Consider the following 28000-nt stretch of genomic DNA (forward strand, 5'->3'; position numbering starts at 1 on the left):
TGGGAGGAAGGGAAAAATACCTCCCTTTTTTTTGTCTCCTTCTAAGCTTGTGCTTTTGTGTAAGACTCAGTGAGGGTTATGTCTCCAGTGTGCAGGAATTCACTTTGCCTTAGTATTTACAAACATTTGTGTTTCTAAATTGAAACTCACTACTGGTTGTAGGATGTGGATTCTCTTACTTTCACTACATTAGAAACCCTTAATAAAGCCTATTTTTGTGAGTACAGGTTTCTCTTTATATCTTTTTAATGTAGATCTACTTCCAGAAGTATAGCTCTGGGGCATTCTGTTCAAGTACAAAATCTTAAGGGCACTTCAGTTTGCATGGATTTAATGCCACTTCAGTTTTAACTTAAGTGCTACTTAGTGAGGCCTTGCTACTTAGGGAGTGACTCACTTTAAGGCAGTGCTTGCTATGGCTGCACAAGATTTTTCCTGTACCTTGAATAAGTATAATGTTACTTGCTATATGTTGGTTCTCATTGTGATTGCCATGGTTTCATTATTTTTCTGCTGTTTTTTCAGTCCCGCTAGCTGTGTGTAGATATGTGAGAGAAACGCAAATATGAGTTTGAGGGAGGAACATATGAACTATTGAAATTATCTAGCTTGGCACCACTGTAAGAGCAGCAGGTGGAACAGACTAATGTATGAAATCCAGATTAGCAAAAACAAGATATCCTTTTGCACCTGTCTTCAAAAAAAACAGAAAGCTTGTCTTGCAAATACAGAATTTAACACAAGGGTAAATCTTGTCTTAGGATACGACATTGAAAGTTGGAGACTTCTCAAGGCCTTATTATCTGAATTTCAGGCCTTTAATAAACAGTGTTTAGACAAGTTCTCCATGTTGTATTGCCAGGAAAAGCAACAGGCTAAGTGCTGTGCAAAAGGATAATACAGATGTAGTTAGCTGTAAAAATTATAGGATGAAGATGTATACAAGTGGTTTGCATGTGGAAGAAACAGCAAGCAATATATCAAAGTCAGCAGATATAGAAATTCTCAAGGCAAGAAATTTTGAGGTGAAGGTATCTCTGTAAAGCAGATATGGCTTTATAGAAAAGAAGTGTGATTTAAAATACAATAAAATGACATGACCGTAAGTTGAGATAAAACAAATCTTCAGTAAAGACTGTTGTGGAATCCCTGTATTTCTAATGAGGGAGTTGGAAGTTCTCAGATGTATGGAAGTGAATGCTATCATTATTTTTGTGTCTCAGACTTTTGTGGCTAGGTTTGCACATTTGTGTATTACTGCACAGAAGTAAAACTTTTAAATTCACTTATTAACACTGACCTTTGCTAAGAGTTGGTATCTTGAATACCATATGCATCTGTGGCCCTTTACCGCAGGTCTTGTAGATGAGTAAGAAGATGACCAAAATAGACTACACCTTCCATGTGAAGAGGAAAAATTGGCTAGGAGTCCTCATCTCGAATGAGGATATTGTTAAGATACGTACGTTTTGCCTTCGTGGTATGACCATATGACAAAAGTAGTGAATTTTTGGCATTTAATGATGGATAACTCATAATACATAATTTAAGTAGCTTTCTTCAGTAGTGAGGCTTTTCTCACAAGCCATTCTTCAGAACCATGTTTATATGGTCTGTGCATTTGATATTTTTATAATAGACTTTCTATAAACCGTGCTGGTGTTTTGCTAATGTAAATCAGATTCATGTCACTGTTCTGTTCCTAAAATGCTTAAAAAAAACAAACCGCAAACTTCTCTATTTCCTCAAATCTCATGCTTACATGAAGAGTTGAGAAGTTGCTAAGAATATAACTGAATAATTTGGAATGCATTTTTAAAGATATCTTTCAACAATGTTTTTCTGTTACTGCTATTTTTTTTTTTGTTTGTACTTGAGGATATATTGTGCCTAGCTTCAGAATTCCTTTTACTGTAGGGGCTATGACTAGTATAATGGGAAATGGTCTTGCTAAGGAATTAAGTAATTTTGAAAAAATAAGCTTTTGGCCAGACTTTACGTTGTGGTTCTTGCAAGTTAGGGTTGCTGACCACAAGTCAGTGCCATGTTCAATTTGTTACTTTTTAAATGTAAAATCTTAAATATGTAATTTAGTAGTCATAGCGGAGTTAAAATATTTAGTTTGCTGCTCAAAATAGGTAAAGAAAATAACTGTTTTCTTTTTCAAGCTTGGTTTAAAGACTTGAAGATGAGAGAACAAATTTAAAAATGCAGTTTAACTAGAGAACCAAAATCTTGAGAGAGTGTGTGTGTGCGTGTATGTGTACAACCTGAATAACTTATTACTGCCAGATTATTTCTGGTGACTAGCATTTTTTTGGAATTCATGAAAGGAGTGTGAGTAACTCTTTCTGCATTATAGTACGGTTAGACACATGTATAAAGTTATGTGTCTACCATATCCATATTTGCATCTGTTGTTTAATATGTGGTTGATTCCAGTCTAATATTCTCTTTCTTCTTCTCAGATTCAAGCACCCTGTAAGGACCAATGCACCCAATAGCTCATGGAAGAAAAAAATCAAATCAGGACATCCTTGGTTTCCAGGCTTCCTAAGTATGGAACAAAAACTTTAGGAAGTGTCTTGCAACCTATGCCAAATGGGACAGCTGTCAGTTTATCAGGGAATAATGGTGACAAAAATTTCAGCAGGCACAATGGCACTGTTCACATGTCTTCCTTTTCTTTCAACTGGAGGAAATCTAATAAATATCAGCTTTGTGATCAAAATGGGCGAGAGTCCAACTCTAACCATAACTGTAATGAAAAACTAGTTGATTCTGAGAAGTATCCCCAATCGCAAGGAGCATTGGGTAAGGATGTGCTCAGGGTGGGTTTGAACAACACTGCTTCAGTTGCATCAAAAACAGCAAAGAAAACCAATATGTTTGTATCTTCTACTGAGGAATTAAACCCAAAGTCTTTGCCTGGACTCTCTAGTTCAGCAAAATTCGCCAAAGGTACTCTGTCAGGCAGGACCTCATATTCTGGACTCAGTGCTCCGAAATCACATTTAAATGGATTTTATGGAAATAGGCCAATGGTAGGTTTGCAGAGATCTAGAGCTAATTCCAGTGCCACAAGGACAAGTTCAGGAGAAAGCTTGGCACAATCTACAGACAATAGCAAGACGTTTTCCTGTGAAAAAATGGTGAGATCACAAAGCTTTTCACATTCCATGCCGAATTCTTTCCTTCCCACTGCATCTTTAACCAGGTCACATTCCTTTAATAAAGCTGTGGATCTTACAAAGCCTTATCAAAATCAAAATCTAGCTGTTAGGACATCTCAGAGGTCAACTCTGTTGTCAAGAAATGCGCGACAATTGGATGTACCCAATGGAAATGAACCTGCAAAGTATGGGTTTACCAGACCCTATGCTGGTGTATCGGCTTCTTGTTCAAAGAAGCCCCCACTCTCAAATATATCTGGGTCAGCACCTTCTTTTGGATACAGATTAAGTCGTCCTTCTTTGCTGAAGCCCACTAGACAGCGATTTGCTGGAAATATCGTTGTGGATGACAGCAGAAATACAACTCCTGACACATGCGTAGTGGAGAACTCTGAAATTTCAACAAATATTAACAGAGCAATTGAGAAGAACAGCATTATAGAGAGTGAGACTCGAAGAACAGAATCTGGTGAGGCTCTCCATGACAGCATAGGAAAACATGGGTCAAAAGTCATGTGTATGAGTGATGATGGAGATGAAATATCTATATCTTCCTTGTCATCCTCTGAAAAAAATGATTTGAGTGAAGATTTCAGTGACGATTTTATAGATCTAGAAGACCCAAATAGAACAATACAAATACAGCAGAAGGAGGGCAGTGTTCAAGAACTGGAGCATGGAAACATAACACCGATAGAGCCATTCACTTCTCTCAAGGAAAGTGGAGGATCTCACTGTAACACTGATGACTGGCTTGATATACATGTGTCTGGTAAATACTTTGTTACATTCTATTTGAACTCTTAATTTACAATAGCTTGATTTAGTATCTATTTTATATAATTTCCCATTGTTTGTGGGTTGTTTCAGAATAGAACTTGGCTCTAGGCTGGTCCATTTAATTTCTTACAGTGCTTTTTCTGCATGATAGTTATCTTTCTCAAGCATGATTTAGAAGAGCTCTTTTTCTTTGGGATAAGAGTGAATGATACCTCCTTTAACCACACTTGGGGCTGGCTTGTGGAGTTCCTCTTATCTTTGCTTTGTCATTCATTTCTTTGGACTGGTAGTCTCTGGAAAAAAATTTTTTTTTTCTCTATAGGCAGAGAGCACCTGCAACTATGTCTAAGCAATGGGAATGAGTGTAGGGTGCCTAACTAAATCAGTTAAATTATAAGATGCAATGTCACTGGTGTTTTTCTATTAACTCTTTAAAAATTGGAGGAAGAAAGGGAGGATGTTTTCTTAAAAACTGCAGTTTTCAAGTATCTCGTGGGTTTTTCATGGTACACATTTGTGTTTTCTCAGAGATGCTACTGTTCAGACAGTTGAAAGATTGAATCCAAAGGATCTACTTTTGGATCCACCTTCTAATGTATTTAAAAGGATATTGAATTATAGAAACTACCTTTCATGATGGATGAATGCAATGTAGAAGATTAGCAAAGGTTGGAAGGGATACTTAATTGTTACAACCAATCCAGCTTGAGCTTTTTTTCCTGCTAGGTTGAGCATTAACACTACCATAGGATGCTTTTAGATATTTTTGTTAAAACACAGTTTCAGATCCTTTAACATGCCAATAATATATATGTTAATTTTTATTTTGGAATATTGGATTGTTTCTGGAATCTTGACTATTCCCGTTTTCTTTAAACAGCAGATGACAACAGTGAAAGCACAAAGCAAACTACTGAGAACATGATTTCTCCAGACATGAATTACAGAGCTGGCTCCTCTTTTGAGCTTTCTCCGTCTGATAGTTCAGATGGCACATACATGTGGGATGAAGAAGGGTTGGAACCTATTGGAAGTGTCCATCCATGTGGAAGTTACGAGTCTTCAGAAATGAACAGCATCGTATGTATTTATATACATAACCTGTACATTTAGAGTTATTATTGCTTATTAAGTATATTTTATAAGCAGAGCTAATTTATTTCATACTTGATAATTGTTTCTTCCTTCCTCTGTAGTTGATAGCTTTTTGAAATTTGTCCTTGTTTAGGAACTTCTGTTTCTGGACAGGTGACCTTGAAATATGTTGGTTATATACATCTTTCCTTATTCTAAAGCTGTGAGAGATTAACACCTTTCTGCAATCTCATACTAGTACTCAAAAAGAAAAAAGGAATTACTTTTAGCGAATTAAATGTTAAATATCTCTCATCAATCTTGAACCCTAGGAGTGAAAAACCTCGGAAAAAAACTGTCCTACCTGACTTTTTCCATCTCCTTTTTTCTATTCTGTATCTCTATAGGACCCCTTTGAACCTAAATGTATTTTGACTTGTCACAGTTGGTTCAAGCACAGAGTCTTTAAGGTAGATCCTTAACTCTGGCTTATCAGATGGGCAGAACTCTGTCTTTAGCATGTCTGGAATGTGATATGCAAGATACATAACAGAATCTTATTGCTGAACTCATAACTAGTCTGCAGCAAACATCATTCAGTCCGAAGAATGGACAGAGGCTAGCTGCTGCGCTCTGATTCTCCAACTGAGAACAAGTAGCCAGCCTCAGCATTCCCATTGGCTTGAGGAAAATTTCCTCTGTCTGTCCTTCCTCCCTTTTCATAGAAATACTTACTTAGTAACTCAGATTTTATTAATGTGAAAATAACCATTCAGAATTTCTAACAAAAAGAATTAGCAATCAGTGTCTCAGGCTTCATATGTTTCAGGCATGTTAGGTGTCATGTCATAACTGCCAGTACCATTAATGAAGATGTTTTCCAACTAGAATAGGGCTTGTAGGCCCTACTCAATAAACTTTGAATAAATTGTAATTTTGTTAGGGCTGTCTGCTCTAGCCCAAGAGCAGAACAGCAGATGTCACCTGAAATTTCTCCTGTGTAAATATATCATTACATGGTATCAATAGGCAAATTACACATTGTTACATGTTATTTGTCCCAACCTGTATCAGTATGGAACTACATTTCTTTTACTTCTTGGAATGATGAGTAAAGCAGGGTAAAAGACAAGACAAGACAAGGCACTCTTGTTCACTTCAGTGAGTGCACTCTAAAGATGATGTGTGGTGAAATAATGCTGGGACTGCTAGCAGGCAATTTTTTTCCACAGAAGCCCGTGATTCCGTATCTTTTTCATGGGACTTTCTTTGATATTTTGAGATTGGAATTCTAGACAAATTCCTGATTTATTTTTCACGTGTCTGTGGTACTGTTCACTTTCTGTCTTAAATTATGATGAAGTGCTTAAAGAGGGTTTAGAAACAGTTTCTAACAGTATCCAACTTCTCATGGTGGTTATGGCCAGCTTGGAAAAGCATTTTGAGATTTTCCAGAAGGAACTATGGAGCTTCATTGATGTGTGTGGGGGGAGTGGAGGAGTTTATGTAGGGCACTGCAAAAACAAGCACCCTTCTCCCACTGAAACACGCATGCACACACCAGAAAATAATTGAAGTTTTTAAACCTTGTTGGGATGAATATTCAATAGACATTTTTGAGATATTCAATGCAATTTATCAAACGGAAGTGAAGGACTCTTGTGCTTTTGGACTATTTATCTAGTCTTTTGATTCATGTGAGCTCCACACATTAATTTGCAAATATTTATGAATTGATAATCCATCTCAGCTGTTCTGATTGATAGAAGCTGTTGCAAGTGTCATGGAGCAAAGGTGCATTAGGAGCTTTTGATACGTTTTTGTTCACTCTGGTCTGTTTCTTCCTTTATTGTAAGTGAATTAAAATTGGAAGAATAAATTTATGAGATTTGGAGTCAGGGGAGAAAGAAGGAGGCTGCAAGTAAGACTGATTGTTGAATCTAGAAAGACACATTGGGTTTTTTTTGCCACATACTGTTTTTTTTCCTATTAGTCCTATTCCAGTATTAGAGTGCTTAATGTATTGTGGATTTTCATCTTAAATGAGAGAAATATCAATAAAGCATCTTTTATTTTTACAGTGCAGAAATATATTTTCAGTTAACTTGGCTTTTGAAGAAAATTGTCTCTTTGAAATGTCTGTTGAATTAGTTTTAGCGGTCATTATTTGTTTCCTGTGCTGCTTGTTGTATAAAGCATGATATATTTGATTTTTTTTGCCTAAAGATTAAACACAAATTATTTTTAGTCTGAAGATGCAGAAGAATTTCTGCTACAGTTTTTCATTATTTCTGAAGAATTGTGCTCTTGAGTAGATTAATATAAGCTTTCATTTCATATTGCTTCTCTCTGGAGGAGGTGAGTATAAAGGCACACTAAACAGTTGAAGACTTTGATTATTGTGATTAGTCAGCATATCAAATGTTTTAATTGTTGGGAGATACATGACCAAATTATGCTGATTTCTATCCCCTAGTGTGGTGGAGGCAAAGGTGGTTAACATTTGTGTGTCAAGATTCAGTTGAGTCAGACTAAAGAATTTTGAGTGCTGGAGCTGATGCCAGTTTGAATGGCCCTTGGAATTAATGTTTCCAGGGAAATCTCCGAAGCGCGTAGTTGGTTCTGGAGTTCCCTGGCGTTGGCCTGGTGTGAGTAGGTGTGAGAGCCTTGGCAACACTTGGACTTCCAGCAGTGGGGCTGAGATTTTCATCCTGCAGTTGTGTGGTTTGTTTTGTAGGCTGTATCATCCTTAGCATCAATGTTAAATGCTTTTCTGTGATAAACAGCAGTGCAGCTACTGTTGGATCATCTTAGATAAGAGGTGGCTTGACCATCTTTGGTAAGGCAGATTTTTCTGAGGGTGTTTTAACTAGGCTTCTAGAATGACAGCAAGAATGGGGAATAGAATGGAAAGACAACAGGAGGAGCTTGTTGGCTACTGAGTTGTTTTGTTGCTTTTCTGGGAGGAGAAAAGAAGTTTTTGCTAGTCTCAGTTGAGTGTGGTTTTAAGGTCATAGGAAAAATAACTTTGTCATCTTTTGGGACATCCCCTCTGTTCTTCACTAAGTGAATTGACAGTGATAGAGGAAAATGTGCAATCCAGTGGAACAGGCTTGACAGTTACACAAATCTCAATAACCTTTCATAAGACAATGTGATGGATATTTACAGATAAGTAGGATATCCTTTATTTTGAGAGCTTGTCTGGATGAAGATGGTTTTATTCTCTAATTCTGTAACAGAAAATGATTTCCTTCTCTACCCCCACTTTTGTGTTTCACTTCCAATTTTCAAGGCAACAAATCAATTGGTTAACATTCTAAGAAGCCATCTCCCTTCCAGTTTTTTAATTGATTGGTTTATTAGCTTTTCTTGTACTCTTTTCAGCTGTTGTTTTTTTGCTACTTAGCACCAGATCACTGATGCTTAATTCTGTGCAAGAGAGCTGATGTCTAGCAGGCTGGTTGTGGTGGCATGGTAATTTAGTATCATAGACAATATTTGTCTGTACATATTCTTACCTGTGTTCAGCTCTACTGTTTGCTCATGTCCTGTATTTCAGCCACCTCCTTCAACACCTCCTAGCTGCTTTACTATTTGATGGGGGAAAGCTGCTCAACAACGTAAGGTACAATTTTTGTTGCTGTTTTTTTGTATGGGTTTTCATCCATTCTGTTCCTGGCTATCTTTAGGACAGGAACCAAGTTAAGGGTTATAATTAAAGTGTCTTTTCATTCCACTGCCACTGAATGAGTAGCTTTAGATTATAGTTATTTAAAAGCAAAGGCAGAAGCCTTGCAAACAAAATTTTAAAGAGTTAGATTGCAAAAAGGAAAAAAGAACTATTGTGGTTCTGCACATGCTGTGTCTCTAGATTTGAATTGTGCTTACAATTACAATGCATTTTTGTTTAGTGTAAAAACAAAACAAACAAAACACCCTAAATCCTTGTGATTTATGGAAATAGAACAGAAACCAAGGTTTCTAGGAGTTCATGGTTCCTAAAGCTGAATTCTGTTGGCTTTTGTTTTTTTTGGGGGGGGGGGGAGGGGGAGGGATTTTTTGTGCTTGTGCTTACTCATTTAGCAGCTGGTGGGAGTTAGCATTCCCTCAGTAGAGTCTGGCAGTTGCACATCACTTAAAACCAAATGTTGGATTTCCACAATGACCTTTGAAATAACTGCTCAGGACTGAAGTTTCATTTGACTTCACAGAATGCAATAGACAAGTGTTATTTTTTTCCTATTTCTTGGAATGAGAACTTGTACTAAAACTATTGGTATGTGGTAGGTATTTCAGGTCCCCCCCCCCCAATAGTCTAGTCTTGGTATATCAATGTTGCTAAACTTTTGTTTTCATTTTTTTAAATCTGGAAATACTAGTCAACATACATATAATCAATGTAGCCTAAAGCATATTGCCTAACTGGACTCTCAGCACTCCTCTGCATAACAGATAATAAAGCAGTTTTTGCTGAAACAAGTTTTGTCAGAGCTCTTTTCTCCTGTCTGTTTTAGCAAGTAGACACATGAGAAACATGAGCTGTTACGCATTTGTTTAGAGTCAAGCTCTTCTTTACATTGAGAATGTTAGATAATACAGCCATCATTGTTTGGATTGTTTTGAGGTATGTACTTTTTTTAAAGACACTATAATATTCTAGTGCAGAACAGTCAATGTGAAAATTCAAGTTCAAAATCTTCAATTAGCTTTGGCTTCTCTCTTTAATGTTTGGTAGAGAATAAGAATTTTTTTAAAAGCAATTTCATTTGTGCTAATAGGTTGGTTTAGACAGGGAGCTTTTGTGAGTGTTCTTTGTATTATCAGGTCATATTGAGACCCTGTCTCAGAAAAAGACAGAAAAGCCTTTTTTTTTTTTAATATGGGTCCTAGTAATGATATTCATATTTCTGCTGTGTTAATTTCTACTGGAATAAATAAAGCCAGTATTCTGGGTATATACAGAGTGAGCAATTAATTATAAGGATACAGGATTATGGGACAATAATTGAAATCCTTCTTGAAGGGACAGATGGGTTTTATCTGCTTTGTTTAAAATTTAATTGCTTGTGGGATGAAATCCTGATCTCATTGAAGCGAATGTATGTTTTGTCATTTATTGACATGTGGCCAGGATTTCAGCCACAGTGTCTGAAATTGTTACTTCTTTTCCTCTACTTCCCAGGGTATTTTTGAAATAGATCACATGAGATTTTGAAATAGATCTCATGAGATTTTTCTTTTTTTGGTTCTTTTTCCCTTTGTGGTTGAAGCTTGGGATGATAGGTTTTGAATTAGCTTTTGAGACTGGGCAGAATGCCTTCCAGGTCCAGAAGTTTAGGTACTTGCACTGAATTATGCTGGTAAAATTTACCACCTTGACTTTTCAAATAACAGCAGTTTGGTATAACAATTTGCATTTCATCTGTTGGGTTCTTTGGTGGTATTGGCTAATCTCAGCCTGAGGAAAGAGAAATATATTTCATACTTGAGACTAGAATTGTGTGTTATGGAAAACTAGTCAAGTGAATTGAGAATTTTAAGGTGAATACTTCTGATACTTCTACTTCTTCAGAGTAAAGAGTGTCATCCACACGTCTTCCTTTCTTTAGTCATATGTTTTCTTCAGTGTGTTAATACCAAAGCCACAGTTCTTGTTCTATGAGAAACTGGACTTTGAAAACCCATTTGGGACTATTTTGTCACAGCTGTAATACAAATACAAGTAAAAATAAGCTTAAGATAGTGTACACATATGGACAAAAGCAACTATTCAGATATATAAGGGTTTTACTAAAGAAAGTGTATTTTGATGACTTTAATGAAGTGAACACCTTGGATTTCACCATGTGAGAGATTCCAACACTTCCTGAAATCAAATAGAAAATGACATCTCTTCACCAGCGTTTTCTCTTGATGGAGCCATGCAATACTATTATAAAGATGCTGAAATTATTTTGGAAATGGTATGAATTTGGAATGTTAATTCCAAAGAGATAAGTATTGAGTCTCCATACTGTGCTAGCAGCACTATAGAATATGTTTGGTCACATTTTTAGCAGAAAGTCTTTCTGAATTAAAAGCAATGTTTACAGACTTGAACACAGTTTGGGTAGTTGCAATAGTATACTTAAAGTGCAAAATGGTTGCATTCTTATGAAATTTTTCATCACAAGCAGTGGCTGATTTATTGAGCCATTCAGTGTGGAGTATTCAGAAGGTCTTGTGGAGCTTCATTTTCATCCTTTTTAAGAGATTCTGGTGGGGGGGGGGAAAGCAGTTTTTGTCTAATGAGCTAACTGAAATTTGATTTTTTTCTTCTCTCTGCTTTTCCTGTTACATGTGCAAAATGTCTAAAATTTTAAGAAACTGAAGGTAAATTTGAAAGAACTTTTTAGAAAAACTGCTTTGAAATAAAAACTGTTTTTAATTGAAGGATATATACTTAATTTTATTATTGACGCACTGACACTTAAATGTGTTTAGAGTTGCATGACATCTTTATGTAAGCCATCACTGAAATCTTTAGATTTCCAGCATCTGAGGCTTTTTCTCCTGTTCTCATGTCTGCATTTCTGTCTGCAAGTTGGTATTGGAATCTGCTGTTAGTGGAAGATTAGTAGATTGAGCGTCCTTGTGACTAGTATATAAAATAGCTCAGTAATCTATGCTTTTGACACTTTGACTGGAGAAATCTCAATTCCTGATCTTCTAAACTTCTTTGTGAGCTTGAGTGAGTCTCATGGAGTGTATATGTCTGTCTTTAGAATAATGGATGCATTAAAAATGAGTAATCATACTTGATGTTATCATCAATATATGTATTACATTCTTGATATGTTTATACCTCACGCTCAAATTTAGAGTGATCAAGAGGAAGGATTTCTTATGACTTATTCCCAGCCTATCGCAGCTCTAGTTTAGGCAATAGAAAAATGCTGACATGACTTCTTCCCAGACCCCTTTCTGTCTCTTTCCAGAAAATAGGAAGTACTTCTTCAAAGCACAACTTCATTTTTCATTTTTTGTGTTGCATGCTCTCTATGCTTTTGTTCTGGTTGGCATTTGATAGAGGAGTGCAGCTGAGCTGGCTTTCTATCTCTCTTAATGGAAGGAAACCAGAGGTAGAGTTGGAATATCTAAATGTCAAAAGCAAATGCCATGCTACTTTGTTACTGTCCATAGATACTACTGATTGTATTCATTGTAGAAGTTCTTCAGTTTGATTCTGTCCTACAAATTAAACATTTACAGTCATTGAATTTGAGTTCATTTCAGTATAGTGTTTCTTGATCTTCTCCCCAAAGAAAGCATATGTTCTCAATCACCATTCTTCAAAGTTAAATAAATACACTTTTGAATGTATAGAAGTTGCCTCAATGTTACTGAAGCAAAACTGCTTTCGTAGATCGCTTTATTTCATAAAACTGACTTTCACTGGCAATTCTTTTCTTTATCCAGACTGTACGTAAAATTTTCTAAAACAGATTAAAATCTATCTCTCCAAAATCTTAACGTGGTTCAGCAAAGAACAATAAAGATCTTCCTCCAAGCAGAGGACAAGGTTTAAGGAAAAATGGGGGGAAACATTTTACCTGGGATTTCTTTGGAGGTCTGTATTCAGATGAACAGTTTTGATTGTAATTGCATCTTCTCCTTTGTTAGAATGCATGTCTTTTCTTAGTGTTTTCCTAAATTTTAGTATCTTTATATAGTCTTTTGGCTAGCAAATGCAGTATATTAATAGAGAGAATTATTTGCTTTGTGTCCTCCTATGCCTTTGAGTACTTCAGTTGTGTGTTTCTTTAAGGAGGGTCTGATTTTGTTCTGTGCCTGAAATCTAAAAATGTTTACTGTCAATCTCAATTCTTTCACCTCAATCAGTGCCATCTCTGAGTTGAAATCACTATAACATTAATAAATATAAGCTTTAAATTTTGTGTTTATACTTTATTTTTTCTTTTTTTCCGGAGATATTCGTGTAGCAAGGACTAATTGCAGAGTTTGGAATTTCTGCTCTGGGAATCTAGATGCCCTGTACTTTAGTACAGGGGTGAGGTTGTAAGGAAGGAGAATGCATTACTGTTTCAGTATGACAGTATTTAATTATTAAGTATAATGGCTCTCATCTTAGTGAATCTTGTCATACCTGTATTAGACTAACTTGGATTTTGAAGTAGCTGCACAACAGCTGAAGATGCTGCACAGCATGTCTGTGAGCCCTAAATGTTTTAGTTTTTCTTGCTGCTGCCAAGTTTATCTGACCACTGTTGTGGCGTAACTTGACCACAGAGGAAGAAAATGGGCAATCTCACCCTGTAGTTATGATTTGTTTTGTGAAAACTTTCTAGAATTTATTAGTACTTCAGAGTAATGAGACTCTGGGAATGTAGTGCCAGTGAAGAGGGAGGAAATTTTATCTGCCTGTTACCTAGAAGGTATTCAAACACACCAATGATAAAATGCACTTCAGAAATCATCTGAGACAGACATGTAGATCAGTATGGGTAGTGACTGAAATTCTCAGTGGCACATCTGTCTGGATGCAGACTTATTGTAGGAAACAGTGAAATATCTGTGAACACACTGGGAAGCGACTAAGAGCAATCCCAGAGGGTGTCAGATATTTTGCAATTTATATTGTACCTCTTTCTACAATTCCCACTGTGGCCTGTGTACTGGAGACACAGTTTTTATGGGCAGAACTATATTGCACATAACATCACTAATGTGGAATGACAGTTTGGAACTTTGTATTTTCTGCTTCTGCTCAGAGAATTTTCGTTTATCCCCTTCAGCCCCAAAGAAATCCTGTCCTGACAGATTGGATAATGCATTGGTCCTTCACACTGCTTCACCTGAAAGCATGACTTTTTGGTTTCTAAGTAAAGATTTTTCTTGGCAATAGACATCAGAGTAGCCCAGGTAGTCTTTTGTGAGATTTTAGCTTTTACTGATACATTTGAGATAATGGCAAGCATCAGGTCTGAATTTGTGATATAAAAGGATTTCTTGGAAACACATTAGCTTGATAAGCTGCTGTTTCTGCTTAGAATGCCCTTGAGAAAAAGCTGTGGCAATTGTCTTGCTCTGTAAAGTAGTTCAAACTTCCCTTTTCCTGCTGGGAAATACGGTGATTCCGGGATTAGAGTCTAATACAGATGTAAGCCTAGAAAGGCATTTTTGCACTGGCATGTGTCTCTGTGCCACTTATCTGAAGGTAATGTTGCTGGTAACCTCCATTTAAGCTAATATGGTCACGTCTGAATTCTGTGTTTTTTATCATAATATCTCATGCTGTCTTGCAGACACTGGAAAAAATGAAGCTGAGGATTCAGCTGAAGAGTTGTACTGTTCTAATTTCATAGTTCTCATTAGTGATATGATTGCCTGCATTTTTTCCGATATGACAATAGAGAAGTCTGTGGCATTGTTTTTTCATGTCCTTAGTTAGGCCTAAAAATTTATATTTGGAAAACGATTCCTCTGTTTATGTTTGGAGAAGAATTGACGGTCAGGCTTTCTTGTTTCAGAGGCTAGCTAAGTGTCACCTTTTTGCGTTTAGTCTCCATTATGAACAGATAATACGGACATCTTTGTTCAGGATTAGAGCATCTTTGGTAAACATGTCTACAGTTACGGTTTTAATAGAAAACCGACTGCTATGTAAAATTCAGTCTATAATTATTACTTGTCTTAGTACTGAATTAAGAGTGCATGCTAGTTTCAGTATGTTTAGTTAGCAGTGTTCCTTGATCATTCTTTCACTAGAGTTTGCTGACAACCAGTTTTCTGCTTATGGCATTGATGATATGTCAAGAAAGTACGTCATTTGCACTGCTCATGGCATTGTAGGAAACATCATGATTTTGGAGGTATTGTCTTCAGATTGACAATAGCAACTGCCTACTCTCCTACCACCACTGCTGTCTGCAGCTTTACAGCTTAACTGTTACAGCAATGGGAGGTAGTGGGAAACTAAGTTACTTAATGAGATGGCTTTTCTGTCTGTCTTGTGTGATGTACTTATCCCCACTGTCAAGTGTTATTAAGAGGTTATATGATTATGTCACCGGGCACAAATCTCTTGTGGTGTTGCTTTGAGAGGCTGACATTTTGTGAACAAGTTTTTATGGCAAATTATCTTTTTTCCTTTGGGATGGGAAAGCATATATGCCTTTGCAAGCAGCTTGATTCAGAACTGACACAGTAAATCTTCTCATGCTGTTTTGGTCGGTAAAATCAAGAAAGGCAACTTCACTTGTACTTCCATGTTTCACTGTGGTAGCCCTTAATGACATCTTTGAATTTGTAAGGTAGAGAGAGAGCAGCAGAGATTATGTTGTTCCATGAAATACTGAAAATAAGTGCTGGTAGCAATTAGCACTTCTTGTATTTCATAAGCTTGTAAGTGAGGTGTCCAGTATGAGTTGGTAACTCTGCCTATCCAATGTTATGTTTTAAGGTGAATTTATTCTTTTTCAGTTTTTTCCTTATACTAACAAGTGATATGATTTCTCCTGTAACGAGAAATCTTTGTAATTACTCTAGTGTATTTCACGTAGCTCTGTATTGCTACATTTTTAAAAAAATATGATGCATTGTTTTCCTTACACGTAGCAAGTCTTGAAACTATAGTGAGCAGGTAAGCATGTACCCAAAGAGAAGAGTGGAGACTTAAACTTCTTGGAGTAGCTTTTTAAGTTATCAGCACAAACAAGAAACGCAAATTTTTTTAGAATATGTAAAATAGGACATTAATATCCAACCAGGTTTTTGAACATTTCATAGGTAATTTGGTTTAAAACCCCTAGATTAGCGCACACTCTCATTTTTTTCTTTATTTATCCAAAGTTGTGTTGCTATATTAAGTTATAAGAATGCTAGTGCTGACACCTCCTATGTGCACCTTCCCTATCCCCCCTCCCCTGAGTTGCTAAAGATCAGAAATTTAGGGGACAAGTGCCTTATACATTTTAGGGTCAGTTGTCTTTTGTAGGACACACTGATTAGTGTGCTGTAGATGAAATGTATACACCCAATTTCAGTTTTACCGTCTCCACAGTTCTAAATACAGGATACATTTAAACTTGATAGGAAGTCTTATTTATTTATTTTTAAGAACACCTAATGTAGTGATTAGGTTATAGTGATATTAAGCTGCAAGGCACCCTCTTATGACTCTAATTGTCATGTTCCTTGAGACTGGAAATTTAACAAAGGGCCATTTTTTCCACACTAGAGTAAACAGCATTTTCAGCCTTTTTGTGCACCTGGTTTGTTCATGCTATTGAAATATGTCAGGATAATGTAGTAGCTTAATATTTTTGCAACTGTGCAAGTAAGTGCCAGGACAATTCCTGTGTTGATAGCAGTTTGTCTACAGAAAGACTGGACAAACCAGAATTAATGGAAAATAGGTAGGAGGGGTGCGTGTGTGTGTGTGTGAGGGGGGGTTTTAATTAGAAATAAATGTATTAAGCTGCCTGTATAAGAACTGAGCACACTAATGCTGTGTAATAAGTCCTATTCAGATTATGCTAAAATCTAGCTAGAGCATAGTTAAAACTTACTATGTAGAAGAAGCTTAACTAATCTCCTGGTAGCAACCCTGCACATGCTTTTCTTCCAAATTTTGAGGTTATGGTTTCATTCCGTTCTCAGCTCAGAGTCGCTGATATAATGTTGTATTATAATTGAATTCTGGAATTAAAATAGCTTGGTTTTGATATTTCATGTGTTAAGTATCTTTCAAATGCACTGGTAATGCACATCCCAAAGAAGAGTCTGGAACACCAAACTGGAATGCATTTTAGGAGCTGAAGGAGGAGGCCATTGGTTTGTCTTTATTGATGCCTAGAAATGAGCAGAGGACTCATTATCCAAGATGTCTGATAACCTTGAAGTCTGAGGAAGCAAACTGCTTAAATTTAAGTAGGTATTTTTCCCCTGATTCTGAAGGTGGTCCTCCTCTCACTGTTTTCCTGAAAGCAAAGCCTGACAACTTTAATCTAAGTGTGAGTCAGTAGAGACTTCATCATTCACAATAACTTTTGCCAGTTAATAGAACCAGTAGCAATTACTGCTTTGTAATTTGAAATGTTCCATTATTTGTAGGTAAACTGTAAAAGTAATGCTAGACTTCTGATATTGGTAGACTTTTCTGAAAATAGACTGGAAGCAATGAGTAAAAAGGACTACATTCCTTCAGTCTCCAGTTATTTCTGCTATAATTTACACTTGCTGTTGATGGCTTTCTATCATTGTGCTCTACAGTTAATCAGATACTTTGTATTAAAAGCATCTTCCTATTAAAAAAAAAAAAACAACAACTGCAATTAACAAAATGTTCTTCAGCCTTACTAGGTTTTTACAGGAAGATGGACTGAATGCTTCCCTGCTGCCCAATTTCATTTTTGTAGATTCACTGATGGAGGCTAGATGGCAGTAAAGGAATGCTTTTTGTGGCTGTGGGATGTAACTTGCACTGTGTGCTTGGAAAGTGGTGTTGCATGTGAATTGATGAAGTCTCAACAGGATAGTTAATATTTCTGTTTTCCCTTTCTCTCTTGTCACCATGCTGTTGAATTGCAGCCTTTTAATGCATTTTTGATATCTGATTTTAAAAAAAGATTTTCTTAAGCAGTAAGCATAGCTACTTCTTGAAGTATAGTGGGCAATTATGTAAACTAATACTTATTTCCTGTCTATGTGCAGTAAACCTAGGTAGAACATACAGTGCTTCTCTATTTTCAACAATAACAAAGGCTTATATAAAGACTGTTATATCTAATAATTAAACATCAAATGTCTTGCATATTCAGAACATAGCTCTTGTTGCATTTGTAGCCATGGCAACTCTCCTTTTAGAGCATGAAAAAAAATGGTGCAATACTTGTTTCGATGTTGGGCGTAACTATCTCAAATGTGAGTTGCAATGTACAGTGTTTAAAGTAACTCTTTTCCTATCTCCTATTTTTGGTATCCTGCAGAGTTCTATTCCTTTTTCTTTTCTTTTTTTTTTTTTTTTCCCCTCTTCCCCGTGTGATTTCCTCTGCTCTTATGACTTTGTTTGGAGTGTTTTCTCTTTGGTCTGCCTCACAGTAAGTGGCGTTTTTTCTCTTTCCCGATGCCTGGTTGTCCATTCAGTGTAAAACAAGTCTTTATCTTCTCTCAGCTTTCTTCCTTCACTTAGCAGTCTTATTCAGTTTTTACTCAGCGTTGCCTTTTTTGAGACTTGTTCAATTCCCATTTATTCATCTTTTCTCTGTCCCTATCCAAGTGTGCCAAATGCTGAAAATAGTTCCTGAAGGTCTTTTCTTCTCCTCCCTACTGTCAGCCTTCAATCTTATTTTGCTTACTTTTGCAGTTATCCTTTCCCTGCCTTCCAGGTGATTGAGTTGCCCATGGAGTCTGCTCAATGTTTGTTTGTTTTTTAAAAGCTTCTTCCTGCTTGCTTTCTTCCAAGTACCTGAAATGATACTTTGTTAATTTCTATACCACCTTCAAACCCTTCCCTTTACTTGAGTTTCTTGGAGAGATTCCTTCCTTACTTCTCTCCCTTTACTCATGCTTATCTTCTGCTTGTTGAACTTTTCTCCATGCACTTTTTGTTTTCTTCCTTTTCTGCTGAAGAATCTTGATTGTGAAAAGCCTACTCTTAGTTTCAGGTGTCTCACCAGAAGAAGCTCAACATACACTACTGTATAGAAAATGAGCGTGAAAATGTCTACGGAGTTCTGTGCATCTAAAATTGCTGATTTGTCAGAACTTAAAATACACATATATTTTTATTTGCAAAAGAACATTTCAAATAAGAAACAGTATCCTTCCTTTAGCAGAGCATAAGTCTTGTAGTACACTTTGACACTACAGAGTTATGAGTCACTTTCAGATGGGAAGTAGTACAATTTCTTCCCATTTCAAATATTAAAATATAGAGAATTTTATAAGCACAGCGCTATACTTTTGTTCTTTATCTTCCAAAAATATATCAGTTCACTGCAATGATCCTTACTTTGTCAGGTGTATGAGCCATAAAGACAACAAAAGGCATTCTGTTTTGAAAGTATAACCACTTGTATTCAAATTTCATGCCAAAAACATCCATCTGGGTGGTCTTATCAACACTAAAATGCAGAGACAGGCCTACTGATTCCTGTTCCTAGAAAGCAGTAGTACAATTCGTCTGGAATGCTTTGTCTTAATGCATTTTTTTATGATGGCTGTAGATCATAGAAAAAGAAACAATATGAATAATTAATGTAAGGGTGGAAAAGTGGTGGTCGTCTTGTTACTTTTTTGGGGGGGGGATATTTCTGCCATATTGGTAGAATTATTGCCGTATCCTTTAAATACAAAGAGATTTGGATACAATATTGCATGTAATGAAAATATAATCTAAGAAAAGCTGTAGCGTTTTAGCCGAAAGTGAAGGAGAAATCTAATGCATATCTAGTCTGAGGAAAAGTACACTTTTCACATTTTCAGCTGATGTTTATTACCAAGAATTCCAGTTGTGGAGGAATGACTGCAGAAGCTTTAGCTCCGCTCCTCCTTCAGATTTTTGGAGTGTTTGCCTTTCTGATGCACCACATCTAACCCTCCTGTTTAGACAAAGCAGAAGCACGTAGGCTAAGTTCGTTTTGACGGTAGGTATTTTTGATGATCGGAGGAAACATACCTAGGTTGCTCTTCAGAAACAGTAGTTTGAAAGCTGTCTTTTATTTCTTTGTGCTTTTCTGTTGTTCAAAACTAATGTCCTATGAATTGACCTTCCTATGAATTAACTTCTGTTTGAGTGTTTTCTGTTTGTCTTCATTTTTGTTTTTTAATAATCTCCGTGCTCTTTATACTACTTTTTCCCAGTAATGCTTAGAAACTAGGTATCTTGTGGCTAGCCTCTCATTCAGCCCTGTCTTAGTGGCTTTGTATAGCAGTCATACTTTGCTGTTCTGTTGTATTGCTGCGATATGTATCGAGGCAGCATTGTGACGTTTTTCTTAACTTTGAAAATAATAACAGAGGAGGCTTTTCTTATTTGGTAACTTTTAAACCTGTTGGACTGGAGGAAGTTTGTGACGAAAGGTACAATGTCTGTTTAGCTATCTTATCCAAATTTTTTTTTTTGAGTAATGTGATCTCAAAAAGAACTTTATTGCTCAGGGGTAGGATAGGGAATTTCTGAAACTGAGTTTGTTGCAATAAAAAATACAAATGGTGGTACAATGCACTACCATAGTCCTGTTCTGAAGTGTTATCTTATGCGTTGAAAGGATGTGTAAGGTAATCTCTCCATACAACATTCGTTCTATTCTTCTGAGGCTGCCAACGTGATGACTCCATTGTTGGGTGCATCAACTGGAAAATCAGCCTGAAACCAGTAGTTACTTCACAGAGCCTTTACCTGGAAATTAAGCTTTCTCTCCCAGTGCTCTCCCTTGCATAATCTGTTGTTTCAAGAGGCTTTTATTTAAGGGGAACTTACTTTGATTATTCTTTCCTCCTATATGATAATATTTGGCAAAATGAATATTGCTGAACTTGCAGTAATATATCTATTGCCACAGCGTTAGACTCATGTTAAACATTGTAGTGTGGCTTTGTTGCCATGGTAATGTAGAGGCCAAAGGGTTTTTTAATACATTCTCTTTGGCAGTGGAAAAAGAATGTGGGTGACTTCTGACCAAGATATTTGACTTATTTTGTGGAATATGGGGACACCTGTCTTTAAATCTTTAAGTGATTTAGCGACTTTGACAACTGCTTTTCTTAAGTTTTCGGAGAAGAATGTTGTAATACTAACAGAAATGCTGTTTTTCCTAAGACTTGTTTTTGTATATAAAATCATATTTTTAAAATGTTTGTGCTTCTCTAAAAGGCCTATAACAGTAATTCTGGTATTTTGGAGACTCTTAAGTCTGACAGAATTCCATTGGGAGGGCTTTTGATTTATATTTATTTACTGTTGGAATGGTTTAAATGTCATTCTGCAAGCCACCTCTTAAAATATTCTGATTAGTTGATTAGTTTTTCAGTAGCTTTCAAGTTTGATACTCATACCAAGCTTTGATGCAAGCTGGGATCCCTGTTCCAGAGAACTGTCAGAGAAATCTAAATTTCAAGCTTTCTCTTCCAGGATGTGTATATGAGAACTTTTCAATGTAAAAACTTTTTTAAAAAAACTTATGTGGACAAATGAAATTGCTTTTTTTCAACAGTTTCCAAGAAACTGTTTACTCTCTTACTGAAAAGTTAGAATCGACTTGAGGTAGGCATAGAAAATTTTAGCCTAATTGACTGTAAAGACTGACAGAGTTATGAGTAACTAAATCACCTTTAAATACTGGAAGTCATAAAATGCTGGTCATTACTGATATTTGCTATAATACACTTTCATCAAAAGGAGTATCTCATGGCACTGTAAGAATAACTAAATACAAGCCTGAAGTCGGATTCTAACCTACTAGTGATTTGTTTGTACAGAGAGATTAAAGTGTAACTAGATAAACAGAACATGCTGTAACAGATGTTGTAATTCAACAGTGATCTGTAATTGCTATTGTGTTAATTCTTTAGGTAAACAACTTAGTATCTACTGTAAATAGTCTAACATGTTTACCTTTTATGATATCCAGCCAGCTTTAACGCTAAAGTTTTTAACTAAATTAGGTTACTTTAATGTCAGACAAAGCTTTTGTAAATGTACTGTCAGTAACCTGGGAATGTAGTAGGTGAATATTAATATCAAAAAGAGACATGACAAAGTTATTTACATACTGATGCTATAGATGACACATGACATCTTTTGCTGTAATAATAGTGTTACTCATCTAAATGCTATGAAATGTTGAGTTTCCAGAAGTACTTTCTATATAGTTTCATTTTCCCCCAAAAGTGGAATGTCCCCCCTTTTAATATTTTTGCTGTTTGAAGCAAGTTAGCAAGCTGGTCTTTTGTGTTTAATGGTCTATATGTAAATGCTCTTGTATGCTCTTTTTGAGCAAGAAAATAGAACAAAAAAATTGTGCATATAGGCTTCAGAAATCAGGGCATACAGCAAATCAAGCTGTAGACATTTGTATGCACTTTCAGTTTAAATAATCACTGTGGAATACTTAAATTGCATGTGAGCATTCACTTCCATTTTTCAGGAGTATGTGATTATTGTTGGAAGCAAGCCCTAAGTCAGTAAATCAGTAATAATAATCATTAGCTACTTTCCTTTAACAACCTTGTTTCTAAAGGCAGAAAAAATGATTGACATCTGAGACCTTGAACTGTGGAAAAAGGTAAAATAATATTCCTATTATTCACTAAAAGTTCCTGACTACCCCAGCACAATTGCTTTTTGAGCAAGGTAAAACCTTAAGTGCGAAAGGAGAAGGGAAAATGCTAAATGGTAGTTTGAGCTCAAGCCCTTTTCAATTCTGTGAACACTCTCCAAAATGATTTGATTGAGGGTGTATTATCTGGTATTGTTTTGTATTTCTGCACTGACCCTAATCACCGAATTCCTTCCTTTTTTTTTTTATTCCAGTATAATATACATTGCTTTATAAGCTTCCACAGCTACACATTTTTTGCATTTAGTAAAAAGGAAATGTATCTTTTTTTTTTTTTCCAATTTGGATACATTGTAATTTATTGTATATTGGGCACAGTATAATTTATTGTGAATGTTACATCCTTATTTCAAGAAATGGGAAAGCTGATAATCAGGTCTCTTGCCTAGGTCTAACTGTTAAGCTAAACAGAACTTACTTGGGGGACTGTAAAATACTGTTCCTGAGCGGAAAAAAGTGCTTATATACATTGGCTGAGGAATTTTAGGAAAAACTTTTTAAAAGAACATTTTGCTACTCCAGTGCATTATGATGGATGGGACACAAATTTACGTAGAACTTTAAATTTGTTCTGCTTCAGTAAAAGTAGCTGCTGTACAGTGCCTCTGATCTTCAAAGCATTGCTCTTAAGAACTTAATATTCTTATACCTGAGAAAGTGATGCTAAACTGTACATATCCAATGAATGGGGCAAACAAACAAGCTGTGGGTGAGCTGTTGGTGTGTGCTTAGTTAGCCTTTGCTAAAACATAGCACCTGAGGGCAATCACTGCAGAAAGAACTTACAGAACACTGATGGAAACCGGCTAAACCTGGTGTTTGCCAGCCTGTACCCTTTCCTTTTAATTTATTCCTTTCCCATCTACTTACACAGTGTGAGTATTCACTGCTATTGGGGTTCTAAATTTATTCAGTTCTTGTTCCAACAGTAATGGATCGTCTCTTTCTCACTGCAGTGTAATAGGAAAAACATTGAGTCAACAAAGCGCTGCATGTGTTTAGTTGAAAACCTTTCTGGAGGGAAAGCTTGGGGGCAGGATTGTAGTTTGATTTGGGATTTTATTGTCCCAAACTTAATCTCTTTCTAGGTTGTACCATCTTGAAACATCTAGTGCTAAATCAGCCTTGTGAAGTTATGTGCTGCTTGAAGATGCATTGTTCCTTTCACTATATAAAATAGGATTGTCTTACTGTAATCTTTAATGGCAAACTGCCAAAACATTTAATATTCTGTAGGGTTGTAGCTGATGCCATTTTGAAGAATTTTTTACTTCCTATTCTGTTTGACTTCATTGCCCAGAGCAGCTTCATGATTTTAATATTAATAGCTCTTGAATATATGCATTAGCAATGTCACTGCCATGTAATTAACTTTAGTTCATTATATGGTAATAAAAATAGTAGCTGAAGTCTGTAAATACAGTTTTTATATATACTACTGTTGTGTTGATGAAACCTCCAGTTTTTTACAGCTGTCTCAAGATGGTGTTGATAACATGCACTTTCATATTGTCTGTTTCCCAAGTAGATAGCAGTGGGAAATGCTGCTAAGTAAATTCACCTGTGGCCTAACCCTTGCAAAGACTTCATATTCAGAGTTGTGTTCTCTAGCATGGAATTTGCCCCAGTGTGGTTCAAGAATATACAATTAGAGAAACGTGATGAAATGTGCTGTTGACAGAAATGTGTGTTTGGTATCTTAGATGCTGACCCTGCTCTGATATCATTAGACTTCTGAGTTCGGATACAGAGATAATAAAGTGGCTTATCTAGGTTTATGAGTTATCAATCTTGATATTGTGTTTTTACATTGTGCGTTTTTTTAATACTTCCGCACAATAATGACAAGTGTTCCTAAATTTCTTATGTATTTCTGGTCACTTGTAATCTAATATTTATGTTCATTTCATTAAATTTCCCCAACAGAGAGAGAAAATGCTTGTTCATACCAATTTTGAAGTTGTAAACATAGGATAAAAATAATTTATCAACCAACAAACTGAATTTTCCTCTTAAATGCACCTGTGCTTTGCAGAATTGTTTAAAAAATGGCCATTATTTAAAAGTCTTTGAGTTCTTGGAAAAACTTAAATTAATAGAAATAGAAAAGTAGTGAATATTTACATTGTTTATTCTCCTCAATGCTAAATTCATATTTTCTTTAAATGGCTTCAGTTTCTTTGTGAAAGCTTTTCCATAGTTTTTATTACTATTCATAATGTCCTGATAATACAGGATCCCCAGATACATAGAATGCTGTACGTAGTAATGCTATTCAGGTAGGATTTTGAAATATAGGCAAAATGGGTAGTCCTATCTCAGTTTTTCCACCTTTCCATATTGTTAATGCCTTACAAAAAAAACCCAGCAAATGTGAACTATTCTCATCTCATACTCTTTCCCAAATTCAACAGATAGCAGATCAACAGCGTGTTGATGGTCTGCATGTGAGTGTTTGGTCAGGTATTTACTGATGAAGTTATTATCCAGTGAGAAATAAATAACAGAACATTTATTTTACTCAATATTTGGTGATTTTTTTCAATATTGGTCCCATGAATAGTCTTGATAAGGCCCTTAAACCTAAATAAATCCGCATTTCTGCTTCTGCTCTTAAGAAAGAGGCAGATGTGAAATGCTTGAATCCAATAGCTGACTTTAAAGCTATGGCTCTTACCTGGGATTTAGGAAAATAGAGCTGAAGAATTTCAGAGCTGTATAACCATTAACAATTTTCTTAGACATGCAGTCTGCTTTGTTTTGTACATTATAATCGCTTTGGTATCGATAAGTTTAACTTTCTTTGAATGATAAGTAGAAAGGGCTCTGGGTTCTGTGATGGAAGCACTGCACTTCTTGCCTGTCATGGCATTTCAGAAGTACAGCACTAGCAGCTGAATATCTACAGTCACGACCTCAGTTTTCCTGCAGCGGGTATTCAGAAGGGATGGGGAGTCAGCTTGTCGTCTTACTGCTAATTTGACATTCCCCACACTACAGTTACATTTTTCTTTGTACCAGACGGAGTGTATTTTTGGATGGAATATATATTCCATTAATACTAACTCTTTATTGCATTTTTCTTGTACAATTAGCATACCTATGCAACATGACATTTTTCTTGTAATTTTAGAAACAGCTCTATATGAACTGCAATCTAAAAGACAAAAGGCAGCAGAGCTCAGTGCTGATAACTGAATATTTTAAGTGTTGTTGGCCAGAAAAGCTGTTGGAAGCCTTAAGTTCTCATCAAAACCTTGGGAGTATTCCAGTCTCTGCTGGCTGACAAAACACGTGGAAGGATTGTAGGTGTTCACTTGCTGCTGTCCCAGACCAAAGCTCCTTAGCAGCAGGAAACATGTTTAGCTGCTATTTCCTAGCTCATTAACAGGCCATTTTTTTTTCTTATTAAAGTAGAAGATGCCTTAGGCAATGTATTTAAAGACACATAGAGGCATCACCCTTCTTGATTATAAAGGATTCTAAAAAAGAAAAACAATTTGGAGGAATAATAGGTAATGCAGGGTTCATCATCGTAAAGAAGGGGGGGGGTGAACTCAACAGGTTTAAGCTGGCTGAGGAGATTTAAACATTCTTTAAACACTTGCTCCATTTCATGTCCCTGTATCAAATGTGAAGAGATCAGTAAGTTTCCATAAATATTTCTCTTGGTTGGTGGTTTGTGGGTTTTTTTTTTTTTTTTTTTTTTTTTTTTTTTTTTTTAACTTAATTTGAGGTAAGTATATGTGGCAAGTCTGGTTTAAGTTATGTGCCTTCTCATGTGTAGTAAAGCAGAGTAAACTGAGTTATGAAAATAGTGTCTGGTTATTTGGATTTAGCGGAGAGGTGTTAGAGGTGTAAAGCAGTGAATTTGGTTTTCCCCTGAAAGATTCAATAGGAGAAAAAATGTTAATAAAATTAATCAATTAACTCTACCTTGCTATTGAATCTTGTCTGTTTTTGTAAGATGGGTGTGCCAATGACTGAGAAAATTTGCAAGTGTTCCAGATTGTGAATGGTTTTCCTTATTAGACTGCATGGAGCTACACTCTTGTAACAATATACAAGAGAAGAAAACTTACACATCTCTTGATATAAATCAGAAATCTCTGCTGCTGGCATTGCATTAGCTTTAAAAATGTTAAGATACAATTCTACTCAATTTGTTAGCAAAATAATCTTCCTGGTGTTTTATCTTGCTGCAATGAAGAAAGTGGTTAAGAAAAAGTCAGTTTTTAAAGCACTCCATTGTTTGATGAGATCTTGGGGGAGAGATGGTATGAAAGGTACAGAACCAGCTCTCCAGCTTTATCCTAGCAGTGGGAACCAGTGTGGAGATCGAGGTACAGTTGAGTGTTGTTTTGAAGAGGGTGATGTGGTATAGCGAAGCAGGCAGTAGCGCTGCTCATCAGCATGTTGATCTGGACAGGACCCTTTGGTAATCAAGTTGGAAGGCTGCCTTTGCTGGCCAGTAACTCATCGATAACTCATCCAGGTCAGGGGCCCTGAAGCTTTACGCTGCTTAACCCACCTTCTTGTTTATGGCAAGATACAGTATTCCTTGCCCACTGATGTATAGGACTGGAGGCCTTACCTGGCTGAAAGAATGGCTGATACAAAATATGCTGCAATGGGTACTGTTCTTGAGTTTCTAGCCAGAAGTATAAATCTGCATACATTTCTTCACTCATAATCTAATATTTCTTTGTGTCCTACTTAAGTGTTTTTAATAGTATTTTTGTGATATGTGAGTGCACATTCATAAAGGGAAGGAGGAATGTTAGCCTGATATCTGCAGTTTTATTTACTTCCAGTTTCATCACTCAGCCTCGCCCATTGGGAGTGCTGAGAGTAGATGAATTTTGAATTAACTGTGGTTCAGCATTATGAAAAAATATGTTCATCATGATTGACTAGTTTAACAGTTTGTGGCTATCTTTATATGCATTTAAAGGAGTTGAAGCACTAAGGCTCTTGTGATTTAAACTAAGGTTTAAATCTGGATAGTGTAGATTCCACCTCACCCCCAACCCCTTCCTTGAGTGAAGTTAAGAACTTTGAATCACTATGACAAGAGAGCTGAATGAAGGTCATTTAACATCTGCTCTTCACAAAATTGGTTTTAAACTCTGAGCAAAATCATTTTATTTTAAACGGTTCTTAACTGGGGGTGTGGGCAGAATATAAATGAACTGGAAAGTCTTTGGAGCATTCTTTGGGCAGAAGGACACGTTTTGATCCAGCTTTGTTTCATATAGCATTGTTATTGTATCGGATTACAAGAGATTTGATGATTAGTGTTTTTACAAATGGTCTCAAGTAAGGTTGATTTCCTCATTAAGAGAGGGGAGTTTGTTGACAATATTGATTATGTATACAATGGAAATGCACCAAAGTTTTGAAACAAACTTTTTTTATAGCAGTAGAATTATCATGAAAGCAGCTTTCTCTCACTCTTTCTTTCTTGTAGGATATCTTGAATAATCTTGATTCATGTGATCTTGATGATGATGATCTCATGCTTGATGTGGACCTACCTGAGGACCCACCTCATGACAATGGTTAGTAAATCAGCCAAAAAATCGTACATTGTGAAACTGTATTGTGGGCTTAAGAGGTTTTTGAATT

General features: G+C 36.1%; 1 protein-coding gene across 7 annotated transcripts in view; it reads left to right on the forward strand.

The window, feature by feature from the left end:
• Positions 1–28000, forward strand: part of CCSER2 (coiled-coil serine rich protein 2) — an 86006-nt gene that overhangs the window by 13659 nt on the left and 44347 nt on the right. For 4 of the 7 annotated variants that reach the window (XM_064513731.1, XM_064513732.1, XM_064513736.1 and 1 more), the window contains 3 exons: positions 2469–3945; positions 4834–5033; positions 27843–27933. In XM_064513731.1, the coding sequence (XP_064369801.1) occupies positions 2508–3945; positions 4834–5033; positions 27843–27933 (1729 nt within the window). In that variant the 5' untranslated portion in view covers positions 2469–2507. The remainder of the gene's footprint in view (positions 1–2468; positions 3946–4833; positions 5034–27842; positions 27934–28000) is intronic. The other 3 variants (XM_064513733.1, XM_064513737.1, XM_064513735.1) reach the window with 1 other exon arrangement.

This window comes from Dromaius novaehollandiae, chromosome 6 (assembly GCF_036370855.1).
Source record: "Dromaius novaehollandiae isolate bDroNov1 chromosome 6, bDroNov1.hap1, whole genome shotgun sequence".
Taxonomy (NCBI): domain Eukaryota; kingdom Metazoa; phylum Chordata; class Aves; order Casuariiformes; family Dromaiidae; genus Dromaius; species Dromaius novaehollandiae.